This window comes from Eretmochelys imbricata, chromosome 3, assembly GCF_965152235.1.
Source record: "Eretmochelys imbricata isolate rEreImb1 chromosome 3, rEreImb1.hap1, whole genome shotgun sequence".
Taxonomy (NCBI): domain Eukaryota; kingdom Metazoa; phylum Chordata; order Testudines; family Cheloniidae; genus Eretmochelys; species Eretmochelys imbricata.
This window is the reverse complement of record NC_135574.1, coordinates 193,814,596-193,830,434: the sequence shown is the minus strand read 5'-3', so window position 1 is coordinate 193,830,434 and position 15,839 is coordinate 193,814,596. Positions and strand designations below refer to the sequence as shown.

The following is a 15,839-nucleotide window of genomic DNA, read 5'->3' as shown; positions in this document are numbered from 1 at the left end:
TGGGAGGGATCTGTAGTGAAAGGAGGGCCTCTGGGAGGAGTTTGTAGTGAGGGGAGGTGTAGAGATATGTTTGTAGAAGATTATAATTTAGAAATGCTCCCTCATAAGGGACCCTATTATGAACATAGGCATTTGGAGATGTGCCCCAAAGGCAGGGGTTGGGCATAGGCGACAAGTTATATGGGCCGGTGGTGCCTGTGCTCCACCAATATTTAGGAACGTGGGCCCGGCTCCACCAATGTTTGGGTTTACCGTGCTTTGTGGGGCCCCGCACTTCAGGACGCGGGGTCCAGGGCAGCCTGGAGGGTTAGCAGGGGGCCTGGCACCCTGGCCTGTCCCCTCCCCACCCCCATTGCACCCCTTTCACTGCCTCTTTCCAGCTTCCACCGCCTCCCTCGAGCCATGCCAGGAGCCAGTGGGGCGAGGCGGGGCGGGGCAGAGTGGAGCGGAGTAGGCTGGGGCCAGGTTGCTCGCTGCTCGCTGCTGCCCCCGCTAACACCCCAGGCTGCCCTGGAACCCAAGTCCCCCTGAAGCACGGGGACCCCAAAGTGCTGGGCCCGGGGTGATCGCCCTGGTCCATCCTATGAACGGGACGGCTCTGCCTGGACCCTGCATCACCCTGAAGCGTGGGTCCCAGGCCGGTTGCCCCAGTCCATCCTATGGCCGAGACGGCTCTGCTTGGACCCATTCTGGGCACCACGAAAAATTATACAAACCTGGCACCCATGGGGTTGGGAACACCACATGGCTGTGTGCAGCAGTTCACCAGAGATGCTTTCTACTTTGTTTTATTAAAGTTTCTTTCCTTTTTCATTCACTAGTTTGTTATTTAATGAACCCCAAGATTGATAAAGGAGGGGTATGTAATGAGGGGGCAGTGGGAGGGGTCTGTAGTGAGGGCTGGGCTGGGCAGTGGGAGGGAGAGAGAGAGAGTCTGTGGTGATGGGAGTGGTATGTAATGAGGGGGCAGTGGGAGGAATCTGTAATGAGGGGAGCAGTGTGTAATAAGAGGGCAGTGGGAGGGTCTGTAGTGAGGGGTGGGTCTATAGTGAGGCAGGGCAGTGGTGTAAGGAGGGGGTAGTGGAGCGGGTCTGTAATAAGGGGGGTAGTGGGACGGGTGCATCGTGAGGGGACAGTGGGAGGAGTCTATAGTGAGGGGGGACAGTGGGGGTGTAGTGAGGGGTGGGTCTATAATAAGGAAAGGAGTTCAGACTAACAGGGCTGCTACTCTGAAATCTGTAATAAGGGGGCCAGTGGGAGGGGTCTATAGTGAGGGGCGGGTCTGTAGTGAGGTGGTGGGCAGTGGGGGGGTGCGTAGTGAGGGGATTGGTGTAATGAGGGGGCAGTGGGAGGGTTGTGTGGGGAGTGGGAAGTGGGAGGAGTGTGTAGTGAGGGGCAGGTCTGTAATAAGGGGGGCAGTGGGAGGGGTCTGTAGTGAGGTGGTGGGCAGTGGGGGGGTGCGTAGTGTGGGGATTGGTGTAATGAGGGGGCAGTGGGAGGGTTGTGTGGGGAGGGGGAAGTGGGAGGAGTGTGTAGTGAGGGGCGGGTCTGTAATAAGGGGGGCAGTGGGAGGGATCTGTAGTGAGGAGCGGGTCTGTAGTGAGGTGGTGGGCAGTGGGAGGGGTGCGTAGGGAGGGGATTGGTGTAATGAGGAGGCAGTGGGAGGAGTCTGTAATGAGGGGACAGTGGGCGGGGTCTGTATTGTGAAGAGGCAACCGGCTCCATTAAGCGCTGCTTCGCTTGCTGTTATAGTTCCCTGCCGCGTCCGCCCGCCTCTGCGCTCGCGACCAATCACACTCTCAGCCGAGCTGGTTGTGACCAATCCGGACCGGAGTGAGCTCGAGGCGCTAGGGAAGATGGCGGCGGCGTGAGCGGCCGGTTGGGGGCCGCCATGCTGAGCCGCCGGGCTGCGCGCCATGGCTAGCAGACGGCGGAAGGCTGGTGACAAGCTCCGCCTCAGGTCCCCGGCCCCGGAGACGCGGAGCGGCGGCGGGAGGTGCAGGAGGCGGAGGGCGGCGGCTACCGGGGAAAGCGGCCCGGAAGATGGAGGGGCGGCGGCGGCTGTCGCTGCCGATCCCAGTAACAAGAGCAAGGCGGAGGGTGAGGCCCGAGGAGCTAGGCCGGGCCGCCCCGCCCCGCATGGGGTGACTGCTTCCCGCCCCCGGGTGCGGGGGTACGGCGCAGCACTCTGCAGAGACGGGCTCACCCAGTTTGTTACCCCAGAACCCTGTGGGAACGGATCCCCAACGGCAGCCCAGGAGGGGCGCCCCAGCCGTATTCCCACAAGCGATAACCACTCCCTGAAGCTCCGGGGGCACATAGGGGGACCTCCTCACCCTTCCATTCCGTTCTCTCCTTCCCCAACCATAACTGCTCTCAGCTGTGCAAAGGCCCTACCGAGAGCAGGCCCCTAATGCGCTAGTGCTGTACGTTTAATGCAAGTCAGTAACTGCTAAGCTTGTTGTTTTCACGCTGCAACGGTTTGGGTGTGTGTATAAGGCATCAGACAGGTTGGCTGGCCCAAGGAGAGGGGGTGTCTCTTATTTCAAATTGCATCAGTTTGGTTCTCCTTATAAGATTCTGATGCTCTGAAAGAGCTTATTGGTTAATGGGGAAACTGGCCCAGTTAGCCTTGTGCTTCAGTGAATTACAGCTGTCTGGGAAATAACCAGGATTTGTTGTAAACAAAAAATTTAAAAACTGGTGTTGGTGTTAGCACCATTTTTGCTTGATGATTGAATTGTCTTTTAAATTTACAGGCTAGACCTAAGCTTGTAATTTTCAGCACTGCCTAAACTGGGTAACTGAAGTTCAGTCACACAACACCCATACCCTCTAGTTATGTGAGACCCTTTTTCCAAAGATTTCATCTGTCTCCTGAATCTTTCTCTCAACTCTGGGAAAAAATGGATTCTATCATAATTCATATATGAATACTTAAGCAGCATCTCCCTGTAGTCATGGAGCAGATCGTGCCATCAACTTCTAAGCAGAACATTCCCATCTGTACAAACAGGGAATCCAGTATAAAAAACCTCATGGTGTGATCTGACTGCTGGTGACTTATTTTCGTCAGTGCATTGTGTCATGCAGCTATAGAATTTTCTGCTGAAGTTCCATTTATTTTTTCTCTTTTCTAAGTCAAGGTGCTTTCCACTTTTCAATTTCAATGTTGTTTAATGGTACTAAGCAAGAAAACATTTAAATAACTTCGGTCATGGTCCTGTAATTTATTCCATGCTCTCACAGAGCCCCATTACCTTCAGGAGAACTTCATTCAATTGCAGAACTCATATGGAATAAGTTGTAGGATTGGAGCCTAATATTTTTTAAATGGAGGGCAGTAGTGGAACGTGAGACACTTGTTTGTGCCTCGACACCTCTCCCAGTCCTGCTCCTTGCGCACATTCAGTTCCTTCCAGTTTTGTCAACACTGACCCAGATCAACCAGAAAGGAATGTTTCCTGTAGAGAAAGGCAATCCTTTCTCTATGCTAATACCTCTGGATTTGAAACTTGAATGTATGATTAAGGATTTGCTCATTTTTAAGAGGTCACAAATGTTGAAAATAGACTGAATTCTAACTATAAAACATCTTTCCAAAATCAAATATATTTAAAGTTAGTAGCGTTGTCTTTTAAAATTCCTTTATCTGTAGGCTGCATCCACACTGCCAAGTTCATTTCAAAAAGGCAGGTGCAACAAATTGTGCTTCATGTACTCTGTTCTGTTTATTTCACTGGAGTCATAGCTAATCATGGCCAACTGTCTTTACGCACCCATGACCTGTTTTTATCCATTATATGTGAAAATGCATAGTGATTGGGGATTATAAGCTTCCCTACAGGACAAGACAAAGGGCACTCTAGAATTACCTTAATGTTACAAATATAGGGTCAGATTTTGGGGTTTGGTTGAACTGTACACAGTGTTTGGGGGCAGTGGGGTGGGAAACATTTTCCCAGTCCTGGAACGGCCGTGCACGGCCAGTCTCCAGGGGTAAGTTAGAACAGCCCTCTGTTGGCTGTTCTAACTTACGCTGACAGCTAATGGATTTGAGGGGTTAAAATTGTAGCCAGAGATCACTATAGTGTAAGGTCACAAAACTCCTATCCCAGTGGAGGGAAAGAAAAAGAGGGAGGAGCCTCTTTTCTACCAAAAGATCTCCTCTCAAGTTGGTAAGATGACTTTTATGATCAGATCCCACTGGTGGGGCAATGCACTATATTGACCTATTCGATAATTTTCATTCTTACTGCTAGGTGCTGAATATCTTGCTTTCTGTGTCCTGCAGTGCATTCTGAAAATGGATTTACTGTTCTGTCTGCAGTAATGTAGCTGACAAGTCATATTCTGAACTTAATATGTAATCATGAAAAATGTAGTTTGTCTAAATTGAAAAATTGTTAAGGAGTGATTGTATATAGTTTCTTTCATCTTGCAGGTTATAAAATGTGTGCACTTGGTCCATGGGGTCTGTTTTGTGTATTTTGAGTTAAATTCAATCATAATTTTTTTACTAGTGCTAATTTCTTATATGGGAAATCTTACTTTATGTTCGCACAGAATCATGTTTATATAAGACTCCGAAGAGATCATTAAATAGCAGATCAAGGTTACCTACCTTCAGTTCTCCAGCCAATGATACTGATATACAACAAGAAATTTTTTGGGATCCTCATTCGCCAATTACACACAAACTAGGTAACTATTACCAAAGAGTTCTTATTTCTAGTGTGCTTTTTAGAAAGTGAATGACCATTTGAAATGTACAGTTGGATGGAGTAGACTGTAGATGTTTGAACTTTTTTTTTTTTTACTACAGAAACTCTTCATCAGTAAAATCCATTTTTAATGCCATTTCTTAGTATGGCTGGCTGGCTTTTTATTGACATCATAGTAAATACTGTGATACCACACTTAATATAATTTTGAATTTAGCAGCTGTATGTGAAATGTTTCTACCTGGGAAACTTGGGTTTGTCATGTTTGACAGTTTATACAAAGGTTTTTCTTTTATAGGTAATGAAAGAAAGAAACAGGCTACCAGTAGATGTACAGTTGACATTTCAGATATTGTTAATCGTATTGCTCCACAGGTAATTATAATTTCCTCGAGCAACACTTAGTACTTTATGCAAAAATCAAAGGTTAAAAATGGTGCTGTGGTTGCCTGTGCCTGCAAACCAGGGGAAAAGGCAGTTGGTTAGTCTCCATAATCTCTTTCTCATAGTAAAAGACTGAGATTCTTAGTTTTTCTAATATTTGCATTAGCATATTTGTCATGTTGAATTTAAAATCCAAGCATAACATTTGACTATTTTGATTCTTTTTGTCAGATCTTTGACTTCATACGTTCATTTTTGGGGTTAAAAAATTACCCATATGACATTCCGTGCAGAAATTTGAACAGGCACCAGCCCCAATTTTTAGAAGACGTTAGCTTCAAAAGGGGTGATAGTGATCCATTTCTTGTAGAAAATGCAGTGGCATGTTCTATTTCAACCACTTTTAGTTTCAAATGTATAATTTTAGGCATATTATATTTACTAGGTGGTTCCTCTCCATTTACCGTGCTAACACCATGCAAGTTACCATAGCTTTCAGTTTTTTGTGCCCTCCTTTTTGTTAAATCATAGTGTTCTCTGCTTATGGTTAGTTCTAGCTTTCCAAACACACATCCATGCCATACCTGTAAAATAACCGAGTTCTCCAAATGATTTAATGTGTTCCTGGATTTAGAGACTGATCCTGCTCCCAGGTTGAGTTCTGAAATTACTTGGAAGAGTTACTTTTTGCCTTCCTTTCAGAAGTTCAGTCTTTCCTCCTTATTTCTCTTGTGTAACTTGCTTTTATTCCTTCCCTCCTTTTACAACGTTCTCAGTTTGTTTCCTTGCCTTGCCTCCCTCTGCCATCTCCATTTTTATTTTTCTGTTTCTGCTGCTTTCTTGTTTTCTTAGATGTACATTCTCCTTTGGACTACTTTGCCTGTTGAAGCCAATTATGTTGCTCAGAGGCCTGCCCTTGGGATAATTTTTCAGGCTCTCCATGCAGCTCAGTTTGTTAAAATAATATTTCTACTATTAAAATTAAAAAGTTGGAGCAGCAAGAAAATGATACAACATGCAGTTCTCTGCTGGCCACAGACTCTCATAAAAGGCACCATCAAGTCTGAATTTCCTGTGAATGTAAAGTTACAAGAAGTACAGTACAGTAAAAGATAAATTTTATTATTCATATCTTAAACAAGTCTGAAATAAGAATTTTAATTTTGAGTGTCTTATAATTGGTGGTTGTAAGATAGCCAGCACATTGCACTCTTGGGGTTAAATCCTCAGCTGGTGTAAATTCACATAACTCTATTAAGACAGTGTATAACAGGTGACGATGTGGCCCTTTACATTTAATCTTGTAAATTGGCTAGAAGGAGTAGCTTACATAATAGATAAAAGACAGTTAGTGGCAAGCAGGAGCTTGCAGAATTCGAGATTAAAAAAAGAATATCAAAATTGAAGTCAATTTAAATTTGTATGTCAGATTTGTTTTAATTTTTGCCATTTCCCTTTGAACATTTTTATAAATTATATCCTTTTGTGTATTCCCAACATCTTTCTAAAGGTACATAATGTTACGTTATTTGTGTAAATCAGATTAAATGAAAGGATGGTCCAGGCTCTAATATATGTATACACATTCTCCCTCATTTCCAGTTTCTGAATGCCTTTTGGCTTTGATTTCTTAGTTACATTTCTAAAAAGCAATATTCTTAGATAAAGCGTTCGTATTCTGCTAAACATGAATGGGCTTTCAAGAATACTTTGTTTTTTTATACTTTGTTTATATCTAATGTACGGAATTTTAATACAGTTTTTAGTATTTTAGTACAGTTACTGATGTAAACTGACTATAAATAGTAACAGTTGAGTGACTGTTAATCTTGTCAACTTTTTATATTGGTGTTTAAACTGGAAATCCAAAATCCTGGAAATATAGTAACTTTTAACAATTTAAAATACCTTATTCATTTTGTGTTGCCATTCCAGTCTTATTCCTTTTTATTTTTTATTGTTGAAAGAAACAATCTAACCTTGGAAAGAAGACAATTAATCTTATTTGCCCCTAAAATATGAATGATCTTGAAATAAAGACTAGCAAAGTGCAGGAACCATACAAGATTAAGATGAGGAAAGACTGTGCAATAGCATTGATATAACTAAATTGCTTGATTATTCTAGTAGATGAAGTTAGTAATGTCTGTTTATAATCCTAGTCAGTTTTCATGGTTGATGCCAGTGCACCTGTGTAATTGTCATCCAGAGCCTGGAATTTGACAAAGTAAACAAGATGCTATTCTAGCAGCTGGGCCATCTTTTACTGAAGCATAAGATCCATAAGAAAATCTGTCTTTCTGACACAATTGGGTAATCTTCAGCAGGCAAAAATATGCCTACTATTTTACACTGTTTAAAATGGTTTCTGTATTTTGAAGCAAGAGCATAATATTTGAAAAAGAAAAATCTTCGTCTGGGATTTGAAAGTCATTATCAAAGAAACAATTAACTGTGCCTCCCCTTTTGTGGTATGTTATTGCTCTCTCTTGCACCATTTATGGCCCTGCCTTGGACTGCAGCGTCTTATTCACACTTTTTGACTGTGTGTGAATTACCTTTTGCTGGTACCATCATTTTTCCCTAAAATAAAAGCTCTTTTCCATTACTGGCCAGTAAAACTCGAGCCACTTCCTCTGGCTTATATACAGTAATTCTGCATCTTCATTCTTTTTTATTGTTATTTATAAGTATCCGTGGATCACATTCACAGATCTGTATACCTAAGAACTTTGAGAGAGTTCAGATGCAGATCTGAACTTTAGAGCTCTGGACCAATTTTTATTTAAGTTCTAAATTCTATTTATTTCTACTAATTTATCTGAAATATCTTGTGGTGGTGTAATGGAAGAATGCAGAACTTGCTCCTGTTCAAGAGACATCCTCAATATGATTTTCTGAATTTCTGTAATTTGTCAGCACTGTTTTAATAGGTAAACAAAGAGAGCACATCTTAGGTAACTGTCTTAGTAGATTAAAATAAAGTTTGCTAAGTGAACGTTGTAGAATATTTTATTGTAATCATTCGCTTTGGTACTTTGCCTCTTTAATATAGTAATATCCTAAACTAGGTCTAGACACAAAGTTGCACCACTTTATTTAAAGTTGTGGTTTTTAAACTGGTGTAGTTAAATTCGTTCAACTTTGTCTTTGAAGTCTTACATTGGCTTAAACCTGGTTTATGTTGATTTAGCTTGTGCCTTTAACTTATAGCCAGGTTTGTACCAGTTTAATCTGTTTTAAAACTTTAAATTAAAATTTAAATTAAACCAGGGCAACTTGTGTGTATAGGGAAATCTTTAATTTAAATCAAATTGCTAAGTAGTGCCAATTTAATCTTAATTGTTCAGGATGAAAAACGAGGCTGTTCTGAGGGATCTCTTCTAGGGATGTGGATTGGTGAGGATGCTATTCCCTGTACACCTGGAGTAGTAAAAGTGAGAACTAGGACAAAATTAAATGGTACACGGTAAGTTCAAATTCACTTTAGCTTATACATCAAAGAAGTTGTGCTTTTGTGTAAGGGAAGCAGCATTTCATTGAATCCATGAATTTATGGGATTCATGAATACAGTCTGTACATTATCAGAGTCAATACATGGTAATACTTTTATCCTTTACTTTGTAATCTTTTAAAATGGCAGGGTCATTGGTTGCAGTAAAGGGATATGCCTTGACAGTTAAATTAATTATATATGTTTTGTTTAGAGATTTTTAATCATATCCTATCTAGATACATTTGTTAAACTAGAGAGTAAGCTGGTTACACTTTGCAAAGTATTCTTCAGTATTTGACTTTTTCTGTTTTTCCATTTAGAGATCATAAAATAAAAAATACTGAAGAGGAACTGATGAAGTTGGCTAAGCAATTTGATAGAAACCAGGTAGAGCTAGATATAATCCAGGAGCAAGATGGTCAGTGCAATGGTTTTATTAAGACTACTTCAGAGGCAGAGACTTTAAATAATTATAAAGATGATGCACAGATGAAAAATCTGCAGTCATTCCTTGATGAAGATTCTGAAACACCTACTGTTCTGTCCTTGAAGCCAGTTAAAGAGAGCACTGGCATCCCTGCTCTAGAATGTCAAACTAGCAGCCAGAAGTCTTTAGACCTTGAGGCCGAAGTGGCCCTTAATGCCCTTTTTGATTGCTCTACCCAGAAATGTAGTGGACAGTTGAGCCAAGACCTATCAGCTATTTCCCTAAACAATAGTTTCCATGAAAGCAAAAGCCCCTTGGTGGAGGAGAAGCACGCTTTTAAGGAAAGTACAGTAATCAAGCAGCACATTGCTAAAGAGATGTGCCAGAAGCAAGATTCAACATGTGCATCAGAAAGTGTGAACCAGATTGCAGCTCCAGAAGCTAAGAATATTCCTTTGCTGCCAAAACAAAGTTTAACATCGTCTAAGATAGAATCATTGATCTCTAGTAAGCCTGCTGAAGTAGCTCATGATGACTTTGATGATTGGGATATTGATTTATTGGCAGATGATTCCTTTGTAATGCAGATTACCCAGACACCTAAACTGATTAGTACTCCTGAAAAAGCTTTATCAGCTCGTAAAAAGCCAAGCACACATGCTTTCAATGGCCTTAGTAAAACTAAGGAAAGAACAAATACTTCTAATTCTGTAATTGGTGTTAGTTTTTCATCCAAATCCAACAGTATTCAATATGCACCTCTGAAACAAAATAGTAAAACAATACAAGATGCTGCAAAATCTCTTTCTTTCCAGAAACCAAATAATGAGATGGAAAATTCAAAGATACAGACTGGGTTTTTACATGTGGAGCATGATGTTAAAGCTTATAAGAAAAATTCCACTTGGAAAAGTGCCCAAAACAAAGTTTCTGACTATACTTCTCTTATTTCAGTGCAATCTGACCTTAAGAATGGAATGGAACGAATTCAGCCTAAATGTGGTCCCACCAGTTTTCCTGTAAAAGGATCCTCTTCCATCTTGATACACTGTAATCCTCATAGAACACAGGCTGGAAAACATGGAAATAACAAACACAATATTTTCCCTCAGTCATCCATTTCTACTAATGCGAAGCCTAATGATCTAGTGAAGATGGTGACCTGTACTGGCGTGGCTGACCTAAAACAATCTGAAATGCCTAAGAAATGTCCTGTGTCATCTGATGATTGGAATGATCCTAAGTTTCCTGATGAAGTTTTAGATATGTTTTGTGAATCTGATAGTCTTTGGGACACAAACTGCGAAGATGATGATTTGTTGTATCAGGTGTGTGATGATGTAGAAAAACAAACTCAGAACCAAGACATTAGACATGGAAACAAAAAAGCAATAATTATAAAAGGAGCCAGTATTACTTCCAAATCTGATGCTGATAACAGCTTCACAGCATCTAAGAAAGGACTGCCTAATCACCCATTGGCACAAAAAATCAGTGCCGACCAGGACACCAGCTCGATGGGCACTCCTTGTACAAAGTCCTCAAGGGTTACAGACAGATTAACTACATTTGGAAATGTAGTGAACTGTACAAATTCTGCAAATCCTATAGCTGTAATGGCAAATGTTCCTATACAACACAGGTATACCCATTCCCAAAACTATAATAAAACTGCTTCTGCAAATACTACAACCAGTGTTCCAGGAAAATGGTATCGGTCTAATTCTGTGCCTGCAGGAAGCCTCAGTTCTGAAATTGATCCAGTTAACATAACAAATAGGTGTGCTAATGCTTTTAATGGGGGCTGCAACCAAGATCTTTCACACAACACAGGAAAGATACAAAATAACAGTTGTATGAACAAAATGTCAGTTGTGCCTTCAAAGTTTACATTTAAAAAGATTAACAATTCCCATGTTGCTGTTCATGTGGATCCTAAAAGTATATGTGTAGGAGGCACTTCTGGAATCAAAGTTACTCAGCAGGGTTTAGAAGAAAGCAAGAATCAACTGAATATCCCTTTGGATGGGAAGATTAAAATGAATCAAAAGCCACCTTTTAAGAGGCACCTTTCAGAATCTCTGGCAGAGTCGACAACAGGTATGTTTCTTTTTTATTACTAACCTGGGGGGGGCAGGGGGGGTAAGGTGTTAAATCACATCAAAGCAAACTGAGTACTATAAGCTTTGTATGGTATTGAAATGTTCGTTATAAACTTAAGTATTTAGTCTTCTCAAACTAGGCATGATGAGACAATTTTAAAATAAACATTCTTACTTTTCCTTAAGTTAAGTATCCTCACACCTTCTTGTCAACTGTCTAAATGGGCCATCTTGATTATCACTACAAAAGGTTTTTTTTCTCCTGCTGATAATAGCTCATCTTAACTAATTAGCCTCTCACAGTTTGTATATATGTATGATGTATATATCTTGCTATGTGTTCCATTCTATGCATCTGATGAAGTGGGCTGTAGCCCACGAAAGCTTATGCTCTAATAAATTTGTTCGTTTCTATGGTGCCACAAGTACTCCTATTCTTACTTTATCTTACTCTTTTTCAAAAATGAAAATCTGTTTTGGAAAACCTCCCTTTCCTTCCTATATTTGAAGGAATACGCCCTCCACCCCCACTTTTCACTCAGTTGCCAAAATACTTGACCCTACCTATAAGTGCTCATAGGGTCCAGTGTGTCTTGATGACACTTCTGAACATACCATATTTCAGCATTGCCAGAACGTCTCACCCTTTGTCAGTCACTGTTCTCTGAAGCTTACGTTTGATTTTAAATGTGAACTGCAAATTAAATGTCAAAATGCCACTTACTTCAACCAAGATTTTTAAGAGAGACTTGATTTGGGAATGCTAAATTTTTGGGTGTCAAAGATTGGATACTTTAAAGGGGCCTGATTTTCAGGGGATGAATGTAAGTGTCTCAAGTTAGGCACCTCAAATTGGCACTCCAGACACTAGTCACTTGGGAAAACCTTGGCCTGCATCAGTATCTGCTCTTTGCACAAATGTGCCAGTGAAGTAGGGTATTCACCATGTCATCTAAAAACTTACATTTTCCTATCTGTTCCCAAGTCTGTCAGTTGGTTTCTACTGGTTGCTGATGGGGGAATGGGCTAACTGATTGGCTCTTGTATCATTGTCCCCAAGCCTATTTAAGCTTACCCAGCTCTTTCCAAAGCTTCTTGCTGCAAGCACTGATCAGTTACTAGGGAAACATGCTTGGGCATGGAACCAGCCAACAGTCAGTTCAGGATTTTAGTTCACTGCATGGCTTTGTGAAGTTTCTTTTCAATATGAAATGTTGGTGAAGCTGAACTACTGATGTTTTGTTTGTAGTTCACCTTTAAAACACACCGTGTCAGTGCAGAAGTTCAGAAATCACAGCTACAAAAATACCAAACTCTCTCACATAGTAACAAACATCATCTGCATTTGGAGGTATCTGTACTTTGCCAAACCACTGACTCATTCAAGTAGTGTTATGGATTATTTTGTTTTGTGTCATATCTTCCAGTCCTTTTCTTTTTTTCATACCTGGGACAGCGGGTAAGTGGGAAGTAGCAATCTGGGAAACTATTACAAAACAAACATAAAAAACCACACCACCCAAAAACTATTAGAATATGTTCTAGAAGAAAATTCAGCTCCTTGATGTCATTCGTTGACAGCACTGGTCTCCAAAACAGTGACCGGTGAATGCTTCAATTACATTAGCACTTAGCAACAAGGAAATCTTGTCTCCTTATACCAGGGAATTGGTGTGAATTACTATATCTGCTTGCTGCAACACTTTCTGATTTACCTTTTTGGAGAGTTAACCTCAAGGAATAAATAGCTTTCCTTGATAGTAATGTTTGGACTTATTGACAGAATACATTGGTCATTAAATATAGGAAATATCTTGTACTCTGTGGCATTGCTTTCAGTTCTTTTTGGGTGGTAATTCTGTATTTTAATCTAAATTTCCCATCCTCACTGAAAGGATAACAATCCGTCTCGTTGCTGAGACATTAACCACAGATACGTATAGAGTTTGGCAAGTAATCTCTCTCGAAACTTGTACTTATATTTTTACCCACATATGTAGTTGCCTTAACTGACTTTATGCCCTTCGTCTTATTTCTCTAAGGTGAAAGGCCACATATTCCAAGCTATGTTAATAGGAAAATAGCATCATAGGTGAAATCCTGGTCATACTGACTTTAGTGGGAGTTTTTCATTTGATTTCAATGGGGCCAGAATTTTAGTGCATGCTAATTTACTGCTCTATAGGAAAACACATAAAATGTTATGCTTAGCTATCATGTCCCTGTCTCCTGTTTTTTGTTGGTTTTGACCTTATTTCTATCCCGCTGGTCCTATCTGTTTTGACGCCTGTGCTATACCTGACCCCTGTGTCTGTACAATCTGATACCAGTATCTCTACCTAACCCACTTGGATTTAGAACCCTTTTCACTCCAATAGCCTTAACTTTCTTAACCCATTGTAGTCTATTTTTTGATTTCTGATGTCATAAAGTTCACTTGAAGGGCAGCAGTAAAATTTCCTTTAAGCAAATGTCTGCTTCCCTGTACATTGAGTAGTAAGTAGCCTTCAGCAGCAATACAAAGGTAATGTATGTTTCCGCTTCCTGCCTTAAGGATGGACTTTATTTTATAGGCCATTTTTTAACTTGGGTTCCTCATTTGTCAGTACAGTGTGTTGCTGCCATTTATCTTCAGACACTGAAGACAGACAACTAAAAATACATACTGAACAAGTTTGAGGGCCCCTAATGCATATTTTATATTTGCAGCATTTGTGATAGAACAGAAAAACAGAAAATGTTCTCAAGAAGAAATTGAAAGGAAAAAACAAGAAGCTCTTGCTCGAAGAAAATCCAGAATGCAAACATTTGTCAAAGATACTTGAATTTGGTCTGGATTTTTTTGCCTTTTAATTAGTTGGGTAGGAAAATTTGTAATGATTGTAATAAAGACTGAATCATTTTTAAAATTCTGCCTGTGATGCTCATCTTGATCTTGTTTACTTGACTTCTGTGTGAGAAATTGATGCTGGACTATATGTTAAATTCATTTAAAAAAATAGTTTACAGTTGTAAACAGTTTCCTCCAAGTGTCTTAATAGCCATTACAATGAAGTTCAATATTGTGTACACACTGGTACTCTCACATGTTGCAGCTGTGTGGTTTAAAATTCACGTGAATAGTATTTAAAGTGCTCAAAGGAATACAGCATAAAGTTCATTCACATTTCTGTTGTTTTTCTTTGTTTCTCAGTTATCAGCAAGATTTTTTTTTTTTTTTTTAATCTATGAAGTGAGTAGGCTCAAACATTAGTGTGTGCATTTATTATATCTTTGTGGTTCTCAAACTGGTTTTGGTAAACTTGAAACTAATTCATGGAGATGAGAGCCTAAAAATTCAGCTGTCAAAAGATGAAGTTAGTGCTCACTGATTAGAACAAGTCCAGCCCTCAGAAAATTAGTGGAAATACACACAATCTGGAGAGTCTGTCAGTCTGCTTCTTTTAAGTGATGGACTAGTATACATGTGGTAAAGAAGGAACCTAGCATAGCAGCTAGCTAATCTGTAAGATCGAGACATTTTATTGAAAAAAAACACACTTTTTTTTGTTTCTTCCCTTAAGAGTTAGAGATATTGTTTTCCTGGTTACCATTTTGAAGGGGTTCCTGGTTATGCTACCCATCTTCCAAAAACAAGAATTAAGTGGTTAATTAAAATGCAGCTAATGCTACTTTACTGACCCATCAAACTGTGTAGGGAAAATAGAATCTATTAGGCCAGATCCTCAAATGGTGTAAATCAGAATAGCTACATTGACTTAAATGGAATTACAGTTTTTGTTTTTGTTTTTTGAGTTAATGATCTGGCTTGTTGACTCTTGTATAGGTATGACTTCATTTAGTTAAATGTGATTGGAATGAACTACACAATGCAGAAGATTACTGCTTTAATCAGTTCAGTGTTAAAATGCCTGAAACTTCCTAACTATGTTCTCAGTTTGAAATAGATTTTTGGTGTAACCCTTGGCCAGTAAAGCACTTAAACATGGTGGATCAAATGCTATCCTCTTCCTTATTTGACCTGATGAACTGGAGTTTTGAAGCTCTGTTTCAAGTGATACATGGTGAATGAGTTCAAATTGCAAAATTACGTTTGGTTAAGCTGGTAGGCATGTCACAACAGAAAGCTGCTTTCAGTTTAAAATGTTTTGATATCACTTACGACATTATGAAGAATTATTTGATCTGGTTTTGTAAATAAATTGAGTGCAGCCAAAGGGTCAAAAAGTCTTCATCTCCTGTAGACTGTGCTTTTGGTTTGTAAAATTTACAAATGTAAATATTGTATATTTGTAAACCATTATTAAACTTGCAATTTTTACATCTCAGTATTCTATTTTGTTCTGTGATTGGGAAATTGTCAGGCTAAAAGTAAATTTTAGTGAAGAATGTTCCAAAGCATGGAAAAGAAGGAAGGCTGGTCTTGTGGTTAGAACACTGGACTGGGAGTCAGGAAATCTGAGTTTAATACCTGATTTTTTGTCATGAATTTCATCTGTCACTTTGGGCAAGTCACTTAATCTTTCTGTGCCTCAGTTCCCTATCTATAACATTGGCATAATATCTCCTTTGTCTGGTCTATTTAGACTATAAGCTGTCTGGGGTAAGAACTGACGTCTACTATGTAGATACAATGGCACCCTGATCTCATTTGTGGTCTGTAGGTGCTGCTGTAAGACTAGTAATAATGGTGGTTGCTTGTACT

The 15,839-nt window shown here is 40.0% G+C and overlaps 1 protein-coding gene across 2 annotated transcripts; it reads left to right on the top strand.

Moving 5' to 3' along the window:
* The first annotated feature begins 1,825 nt into the window (after positions 1-1,825).
* On the top strand, positions 1,826-15,455 carry ETAA1 (ETAA1 activator of ATR kinase). 2 transcript variants are annotated; one of them, XM_077814016.1, is made up of 6 exons: positions 1,826-2,100; positions 4,567-4,704; positions 5,023-5,099; positions 8,459-8,577; positions 8,926-11,132; positions 13,844-15,455. In XM_077814016.1, exons 1-6 carry the CDS (start codon positions 1,917-1,919, stop codon positions 13,957-13,959), a joined length of 2,841 nt encoding a protein of 946 aa, XP_077670142.1. In that variant the 5' UTR covers positions 1,826-1,916; the 3' UTR covers positions 13,960-15,455. The 2 variants fall into 2 exon arrangements, with proteins under 2 accessions (XP_077670142.1, XP_077670143.1); XM_077814017.1 differs by lacking the exons at positions 1,826-2,100; positions 8,459-8,577.
* Positions 15,456-15,839: the final 384 nt, after the last annotated feature.

Coding starts and splice junctions, on each gene's coding strand:
- ETAA1 (XM_077814016.1), top strand. CDS start 1,917: ATGGCTAGCAGACGGCGGAAGGCTGGTGACAAGCTCCGCCTCAGGTCC. Junction 4,705..5,022: donor GCCAATTACACACAAACTAG/GTAACTATTACC, acceptor TTTCTTTTATAG/GTAATGAAAGAAAGAAACAG. Junction 5,100..8,458: donor TTAATCGTATTGCTCCACAG/GTAATTATAATT, acceptor TTAATTGTTCAG/GATGAAAAACGAGGCTGTTC.